The 9,228-nt window shown below is 40.0% G+C and overlaps 1 protein-coding gene across 2 annotated transcripts; it reads right to left on the bottom strand.

Annotated features, from left to right (window-relative positions):
• Positions 1 to 875: 875 nt before the first annotated feature.
• MAPRE1 (microtubule-associated protein, RP/EB family, member 1) lies at positions 876 to 8,803 on the bottom strand. 2 transcript variants are annotated; one of them, XM_009701772.1, is made up of 6 exons: positions 8,683 to 8,803; positions 5,840 to 5,985; positions 4,307 to 4,496; positions 3,803 to 3,912; positions 2,958 to 3,110; positions 876 to 2,572 (listed from the first exon to the last, which is right to left on the bottom strand). In XM_009701772.1, the coding sequence occupies exons 1-6, from the start codon at positions 8,801 to 8,803 to the stop codon at positions 2,516 to 2,518; spliced, it is 777 nt and encodes a 258-aa protein (XP_009700074.1). In that variant the 3' UTR covers positions 876 to 2,515. The 2 variants fall into 2 exon arrangements, with proteins under 2 accessions (XP_009700074.1, XP_009700073.1); XM_009701771.1 differs by having other exon boundaries at positions 4,292 to 4,496.
• Positions 8,804 to 9,228: the final 425 nt, after the last annotated feature.

Below are 9,228 nucleotides of genomic sequence, written 5' to 3' on the forward strand. Positions count from 1 at the left end.
CATACTATTGCCATCTTTTCCTTTTAGTTGCTAGAATAATGGAATATTTAGAGTCGAAAAAAATATGCTTCCGACCGCAAAGCAAGTAAGTAATGGTAAAGAAGATTTTATGTGCGTCAAAACCCCCGTTCTATGTCAGCACTTCTGTAGTCCAACACCAGTTTTGCAATACCTGTAGGCAATGCCAGCAATGCCTGTTCTTTAGAACAAGGCATCTATAGAGCACTCTGGGGGCAGGGAGGCCGTTCTCCAGCATGACAGAGAAGCCCTGGAGGGAACACTTCCACTTTCAAGGTCAGATCCATCACAGAAGCACTTCTCTGAAGATGCTGGTCTGTGCACGCATCTGTGACAGTAACATTTAAGCTCATCTATAAAATACACTTCAAATGAAACAAATCAACTAAATTCACAGTTGATCTGCCCATAGAGACTGGTGACAGATGCAGTTAACTACTTATTTGTTTATAACTAATAACCAGTGTTTTAGCAGTTTTAAAACACTTTAAACACACTTCAAGTCATGTGACAGCATTCCTGATACACAGCCCCATTTCCACATCCTTAGAAGGAGGAAGCCAACAATAACACTCACATCTCATCAACTTGTGGGAAGGGAGAGAAGGAAAAAAAAAAAAAAAAAAGAAAAAAACCAACAAAAACAAACAATCCCAAAACTCAAGCAATGGTTTCCCCCAGCACACTCCAAGGAAAGTTTCAACATTACTGCTACTCAAGTTAGCAACGACTGCAACTAGGGCTGGAGAAGGAAAGCTGATATTCCAGGTCCTGCAAGCTTCATCATGAAAAGTATCATGAACTTTAGCTTTGCCTAATCGTATCTGAAAGCATGAGAGACTCCAGTAGACATGACACTCTTGAAATACAGAACTTTATTTAGAAACTGCTTAAAATAGAAAAACCCTGTCAAGAAAAATCCAAGTCAAATATTGTTTCTCAGTAAAATGGAGTTTTAGGGCAACAAAAGTCTAAAAGGCCACAAGAGAAATAGCACCACTGTAATTTTAAACAATGGCTAGATACTTGCATTTTTGGCATTTACTGAATTTGGGTTTTTCTCTGAATTTCACAAAGATTCATGCACTACACAACAATTACCACAAAATGCTCTCCTACACACATTTTAGGACAAGCTACCACCAGAAACAAACAAATACAAGCACAACAGGACTGATCAATCTCAGTAGTGAAGGGGGATCAGAAGTCTTGCAGGATCTTGCCAAACACAACAGAAATGAGGGGCATGATAGCAAAAAAGGACAGTTAAGGAAAGTACTTTAAATATTAATATTTAAGTTAGTCTCAGTACTGTATTTTCTGCAATAACATTAGCTCTGTTAGCCAGCATCTTTTCGTTTTTACCCCAGACGACTACTGAACTGGCAAGTATTATTATTAGATATGCCCTGGTTTGAAAGGGAACAACAAAAAAAAAAGTACAGAAAAATCATCATCCTCGTGTGCTCACTTCACTTTCATTGTAAGATAGTGGCACACTGCAAGTCCCGTTACAACTGTTGGATTTGATCAGCATTCCTTTGGATGGGAAAGAGAAAAGAACAAGCAAGAGACCAAAAAGCATACCAACAAAAATAAAAAGAAGCAGGACAAATAGAAACAAAAGCCAGGAAGGAAAATTACTTCTGAAGAACATTTTAGGCAGTATGACTGGATGCCCTTTGCTTTTTTTGTTGGTTTGTTGTTTTGTTTTGCTTTTCTTACAGAAAACACAGTACATTTTGGCAAAGTTCTTAGCCACAATGCCATAGAAAAAGGCTTTAGCACTCTTCAAGGTAATTTATGTGTCTCAGCTGTTCATACTCCCTCTAATCTTGTGACAGGCAACGTTAAGGCCTATTTCATCGAGAACTAATCACTTAGTAAGCAGCTTTACATAGGAATGGAGTTTTAATAGCCCCTTTTGAGCACTTGCTGACAAAGTGAGATTGCCATGCAAGGCCTCTCAGACAGCAGTGAGTGGAGTTAAACAAATGTCTACCCCAATATGAAGCACATAAAATCTCCTGTCACATTACTTCAATTTGGCATATGGAAGCATATTTTAAATACTCTTAAGGCATTTTATTATAATTTCTGTGCTGCAATTTCACATTAACTCAATCTTTCCGTGAGTCAGAGTCTTTTAATTTCTCCACTACACACCACCTCAGATACAAAAAGAGTCTTCCCACAAACCAGTGTTTTACCAGCAAACCATTCTGCAACAAGTTCCAAATAGTCAGCCTCTTGCTCCCTAAATATACCACCTAGATGTGAATACTGCTCTGCTACAAAGTGAGAAAGAGCTCCTAACTCAAACCCACTGTAAAAAGTGAAACTTCCGCAAAGTGCACTTTAAGAAGAGGTACTTTTTTGCTTATGAAAAGAAACCAGTGAGTCCTCTAAGAATAAAGTGGAGTATTTTACAGTTAAGCACATGATCTGGGGCAAAGAATTCTGATGTTGCTGCTCTGCTGGTACAGTATGTGGTCTGTTAATACTCTTCTTGTTCCTCCTGCGGTGCTCCTTCGTCAGGTATCACAAAGCCTTCCTGAAGGGGAATAAAACAAGCGCTTTAATGAAAATCTGATGTTAAACCAGTTCCTGGCTACTCTGTATGCTCTTTTTCTCCCTCTTTTACTTAGGATAGCTACCCTTAAGTCACCATTTACAGTGTCAAGATCTATTACCAGAAAAGTTATTTTCCTCATCTTTGATCTATTTGTTACATACTCTTCATGAAAGGCTAACCTTGTTTGCTGCCTGACTATAATTATGTTATCTGTTCCTTTATTACAGGAAAAAGTTAGACCACAAACCTAAAAGAAAAAAAAAAAAAAACAAATAGAAATAGAGGGAGCCCTGGAAAGCAAACTAGCTTCCAGTTACAAGGGGAGGGAGGAACTACGCAACACAACTTATACCAGATTACTTACATCTGTGGCATAAAGAATTTCCACAATCCTCTGCAACACTGGATCGTTCTCCCCTTCATTTTCCTGGCAGATCAATTCAATGTTCCTCAATTTGCCAAAGTAGAAGTCTCTCTCCTTCTCCAGGTCTTCAACAGTAAGTTTCAATACATTGATCTGCCAAAGGGCATCAATAATAATTTATCCACCAAAGAGAGAATTCAGTAGTATCTATTCAAAAGGCAGGGTCCCCAAAGTTCTCCGAAGGGCGTTAATATGCAAAGCACTTCAGAAGTAACCAAGATGGGGGTGGGGGGAAGGGGGACTGTGAGAGGAGGAAAAGGTCTGTTTCTCAAATTGTAATATCATTGCCACAACACCCAGTCCAACACATGCAATACCACTTGGAAATTCTAAAGGCTTATTACATGAAATAGGTAAAATGCTAACTGCCTGCAGTTTTCTTTGCTAACACATTCCTTCAAGACAACTCTCACAGTGATGGCAGTTTTAGTTGTATTACATTGAGTATTCCAGCGAAGTAGCAGCTGCTCATAGCTCAGTTGGAATGCTGTGATAGCTGCAACACAGCTGTGGAAATACTTAAAAACAATGCTATGTGTGATATGGCACATACTAGGTTTAAATGTCTGGGTACTCATGTACTGCAGACGAGGTTTCACTCCTATCAGGAGAGCAAGACTATTATAACGAAGGCTTCCGATTAAGTGATTTTAAATGAGCTTACTAGATTCAGATCATTTTCCTCCATCTGCCTGACCCAGTCATTTCAAGCTATTAAAAAAACAAATCTGCACATAAATCTATGCAGCACAGGTCAGTACACAGGGCCATTTTGGTCAACACACCTGCTCAATCAATCCTGCTGATTCATCGTCTCCTGCAGCCTTTTTGACCATTCCAGTACCAGGTTTTGGGGTTGCTGCGGTCCTTTGTGTAACAATGGGCCTCTGTGGGGCTGCAAGATTAATTCAATGTTAGTTCCTCTCAGAACACCTTTCTTCCTCCTATAAAAGTACTATCCCCCTCCCAAACGTGCTTAAGCGTATAAGAGTTTCAAGATATGTTCCTTCCTTCTTCTTGATTCCATGTGACACGTCCTTTTTTTTTTTGGCATGTGTTGGCACCAATCCTTGCCATTTTCTCTAAGAGAGAAGATTGTTCTTTCTGTAGCTCCCAGATAACTGAGTACTACAGGGTGACTCTGTTTGAAGCCTAGACCTCTGAAACAACACGTAAAATACTGTAATTTCATGCACTGATTTTAACTAGCAACCCAGTCTTATTTTCCCCAGAGTTTTTAATGATCTAGATAATCTTTTAACTATTTTCTCTACCTGCACTGCTAGAACTGAGAGATTTCTTGGGTTTGTTCACAACTGGAGCAACAAGGTTTGGTGCTACTGTCTCTTGGCCTTGTCGAGCAGCAACAGGATCATACTCCTTCCCATCATAGTTTGCATCAAAAAATTTTTTGAACCACTGAACAAATTCAAAGTTGTCCTGAAATTTTCCTTTCACTAGTTTGTCCACAGGAATTATCTGGAGAGGAGAGAAAAAAAAAAAAAGTCAAATTCATGTTAAGTGTAAAGAACCTCCCTCTCTCTTTTTATATAAAGTTTTAAAATTAGTGCACTCGGAAGATATGCAAATGTAATTCTCTGTCCAGTCCAGAGAAAATCCTCCTTGAACATAACCGTTTGTCGAACAGGATTTTTGCTAATAATTAGAATTAAAAACAAATCATGCTTTCACTGTGAGGGTCCAAATAATTTTAAATCATTCTGCAGCAAGGTTTCTGCTACACCAAGTTTCAACACAAAACTTCTTTCTGTAAATCTGAAGCTGGCTCATCCACTGCTAGCTTTCGTGAACATGACCTGCTGACCAGTTTCATAGACTGCTAACACACAGGACTGCTACAAGGTCTAAACATCACCTTTTTAATAGATTAAAATTACAGTTTCTCTGCAACGAGGAGTATAACTGAAGATTATTAAAACGATGCAGGAAGTTGTGAAGTCCTGTCTGTAGGCCATGAGCCGAGTCCGCGACCTGGCAGGGGCCAGGAGCCACTACCATTATGTGATCATTTCGCATTTGAAAGCGTGACTGACTGTCCAGTTCTAGACATACCGCACAGGCTACTTCCCCCAAGCAGAAGACTGATTACCTGTGTGTTGAAGCTGCTAGCCAACACAGAATGAGACACCTTCTTAGAGACAGGAAAAAAGCTCTAACACAGAAACGTTCTGCCTCATACTAAACATGCCATCAGTAACTATTACCTAGATAAATCACCCTTCCATAAGCAAAACTACCATTCGATCTGAAAAAATAGTTTTTTCACAGATGTCATTTTCACTAGCTTAAAATTACATATTTTAATACTTGGAGGTATTTAAAAGACATGTAGATGTGGTGCTTAGGGACATGGCAGTGCTAGGTTAACGGTTGGACTCAATGATCTTAAAGGTCTTTTCCAACCTAAACAATTCTATATGCTTGTAAAGAGGAATGTGAAATCCTTAGGACTATCATACCAGTAGCTTATAGGAACATACCTGGTACAAAGATGGTTCAGGAAGCTCAAGTAAACCTTATCTCATAGAAATTTCAATACTAGTCTGTGCTACATAAGTTGCACAGAATTAAAATTGAAAAATTCATCTCATCATTAAGAACTGGAAACCTAACCTTAGCTAGAGTAAAGCACATAGTGTCCTAAAGCGAGTGAGGACCCCAATGCAAATCAAAACCAAAAGTTTTGAGATTTACAAACCAAAGCAAACTCTGTTCCCAGATTTATTCAGCTCTAAATTTGAAAGTACATTCCACCCACTTTGATACTAAGAGCACAGGGAATCAGTTACAATCCAGCTTACTTTGTCAACACCCATTCGTTTAAAACCTGCTTGTAGAACCTTGAAGTTTTGAATGTACTCATGTTCCAATTTTGCTTGAAACTTCACTTTCTTGAGTGCTACAGAACCTGGGAATAGCATGTCCATAAACTGACAGTATGCAGCACCTGCCAAAAGAAAAAGAATACAAATCCTAGGATGAATCAAGTCAGCTCACTAGCCTACATAAGTTACTTTTCAATCAGATCAGTAAACTGACCTGACTCATTCCTCAGCTACCCAATCCCTTAAGGACAACAAAAGCAAGAAAACAGGAACCTTCCGTCTCCTTTTTTGGTGCAGCATGGCCATAAATAAGCTTAAGCGAGCTGCAGAACCAAACATTTGGTCTCATGACTTGAACCCTTATGAACAAGAGTAATCCTGCCTCCACAATTCCAAGAGAAAAAAAAAAAAAATCCAATGAGTAATCTGACTTTCCTTTCTTCATGGATATCAGTACAGAACTGCGATGTTACATGTGTCTAACAGGCATGTAATCTCTTACCAATACTAATAGAACTAAGCTAGAAAAATAATTATTCCAAAAATTGTATTTATTATTAAAATAGTAATATATTTACTTACTACAAACAGAACCTATACCCAGTTCAAGGTGCCCTCAAAGGTAAGAGGCCAAATTAAGCTGGATTATATTTAAATCAAATCTTAATTAAAGAACTAAGATAGTGTTTCTTTCTACTAATTTTAAATCCTTTATGTCCTTCAATTCAGCTTTTACTGTAATAAGAGCAAAAGAGGGACTCAGTTCAGCCACAAAGAGTAGACAATCACCTCCAAAAAAATTAGGTTTTGTAGAATACAGACATCCAATAAAAAAAAAGATATTTTTAAACTCTGCCCTCACTCTGCAATGATGATATGCAACTGTGTGCTGCTGAAAATACAAGCGCAACATTCTGAGCATTATTTCCCCCACCAATATCAATTAATTAAGTGCACATGGAATGTAATGGGAATCTTAACCTAAAACACCAAGCCGCTACACGACAAGCTTTTGTGAGCTGTCAAAAGGCCAAGAATTAATACATCATGGTCTTGCCCTAAACTAGTCCGTTCATCTCAGCCACAGGTAACAGAAAGTCCTATATTGTTTGCTTTCTAGCAAGATATTTTGCAGGCCTTTTGGGGCTCCCACTTTCACTTGCTACTAGAAGACTGCTGCTAATACACTGTGCAAATAAAAAAAAAATCTTGCTGCTCGATCTCCACTGTCTTTCAGTTCACTTGCTGAAGAACTCCAATGCCCACCTCAAAAACAGATGACTTGCCAGAAATCGGGGTTTTGCTAACTATTGGTAGTCTGAGCAATAAGCATGATAAATAAAAAAGAGATCACAGCATAAGTCAAAGGTCACCCTTTGTGCATTTATGCAACCTCAAACTGCTGCTGTCACTACTGCCCTTGCCAAAGGTAGCTTGGAAACTCCTGCTTTCACATGACTATGACAGACAGTGAAAGCTACTTCCATACCTGCGGAGGCATGAAGCATTTTTGCAGACACAGAAAAGGGACGTTACTCAACACATACCACATCAACATCTTTCAGCCTTTTCCTGAAAACAGCCGAGCTGAAATTCTGGAGAGCCAGTATTAGTTATCCTCCCTTCTCGAGACAGAGGTCTCACAGCATTCAAGACTCACACTAATTCTAAGCAAAACTTCTCAGCCATATAAATCAACACCGCACACTCTAGCTTTTTTAACCTGCCTATCTGAAAGTGGACAATGCTTATCATTTCCCCTACTTCTGTGGCTGTAGATCTCTAGTTCCTTCATCCTTACAGTTTTTCTCCACAATCTCACTAGACAAAAGCCACTACAAATACCTGTCAGATATCTATTGTAAGTCCCCTGCTTCTCTGTAATCTTTGTGAATGTTTCTTCCATGGACTCAGCCACAGGCTGTATTGACAGTCCCAAACTTATTTTAAATTTATTCCTCCTTTTATTCCACCTCCAGTTTCCACATCTCTCATCCTGTGAGCAACACCTTATCTCAAACTCACTGTATGAGTGGCACTCCCACTTTTCACCAAGTCTCTTTCATCTGCCTGTTGCAGTTATCCAAATAACTATCTTATACCTAGGCTGCATTTTTAGTCTTGGGTTTTTTTTCAGCTCTTACGCCACAGACTATTATCTTTTATTCATTTCTACAAGCCTCCTCACACACACACAGACTCCTCCCTATGATGACACTTGACTCCATTTCGGTACCACAATCACTTCCCCTTTTCTGCCTATTACCCTATCTGAGATTCAGCCGTGCTAAAGTCAGCTCAACTCCAAGGAAGCTGGGGTGACAGAGACTGACACGGCAACGTCCTGAAGGTGAACCCAGGAGCTACCAGTATGCCTTCCTCACACCGCTCCTTCTGCCCAGCCTTCCAAATCTCCTATTACTTCTCTTCCATAAGAAATCACATTTGTTTATGTGAGTTCCTACACTTGTAAGACTTACTCTATCCATCAAGACTAAATGCTTAATTCCTCATTGGAAAACACCCTCTCCTAAGGGCCTTTTTTTCCACATTAATCCCCATTCCTTCTTCTTGTATCTATGCTGCAGTGAGTCAGAAGAATCTACCTTTTCATTATGCTTACATTATTAACAACCATTTCTGTAAAACTCTAACCATAACCAGATTATAACACTGACCATGAATCTGTTCATACCGGGAATTAAGCCAACAGCATGGCTGTAGAGGGCCAGGCCAGACGGTTCACACGGTGCCATTGTACCTCCACAGAACTAGGGTGCACATCCAATTCGGAATTCCCCTCACACTGAGCCTCTTACCTGAGCACAGCTGTTCAATCTTTGTCAGCGTCAGTTGCAGAGACTCATTGATCCACGCGAGCATGTCATGCCGACTCAAGTTATCACTGGTCACTGAAGTAGAATACACATTAACTGCCATTTTCTGAAAGACAGAACCAAAGGCATAAGTACTGCAAATATTAATGCCACACGTTTTCACCACTTGTGTTCGGATACGCTCACTAGGCTGCAATGGAGGGGCTTCCTTTTGAGCTTTCTCGACACAACAGCCCAGCGTAATGTGATGCACAGGAAACGTGATGAAACTGTCTGCTGCTAACAGCTGGGAGGACTGCATTTCATCACAACTGTAAAGGACACGGCTTTGTGCTTTTTGAAGAAAAACTAACACCAAGGCACTCACATGGAAACTCCGATGAAAGCAATCACTGCTGCGGCACGTTATTCATCCCTCTCATCCACGCCGACCGAGCACGGCAGCAATACTTCCCGGTCGCCCACGGTATCTCTCCAGGGAGAAATACCAAGCGGCCGGTCCCCGCCCAGCCCCGCCGGCACAAAGCG

This window comes from Cariama cristata, unplaced genomic scaffold (assembly GCF_000690535.1).
Source record: "Cariama cristata isolate BGI_N322 unplaced genomic scaffold, ASM69053v1 scaffold32896, whole genome shotgun sequence".
Taxonomy (NCBI): Eukaryota; Metazoa; Chordata; class Aves; order Cariamiformes; family Cariamidae; genus Cariama; species Cariama cristata.

Coding starts and splice junctions, on each gene's coding strand:
- MAPRE1 (XM_009701771.1), bottom strand. CDS start 8,803: ATGGCAGTTAATGTGTATTCTACTTCAGTGACCAGTGATAACTTGAGT. Junction 5,986..8,682: donor GATTGAACAGCTGTGCTCAG/GTAAGAGGCTCA, acceptor TTCTTTTGGCAG/GTGCTGCATACTGTCAGTTT. Junction 4,497..5,839: donor AACGAATGGGTGTTGACAAA/GTAAGCTGGATT, acceptor TCTCCTCTCCAG/ATAATTCCTGTGGACAAACT.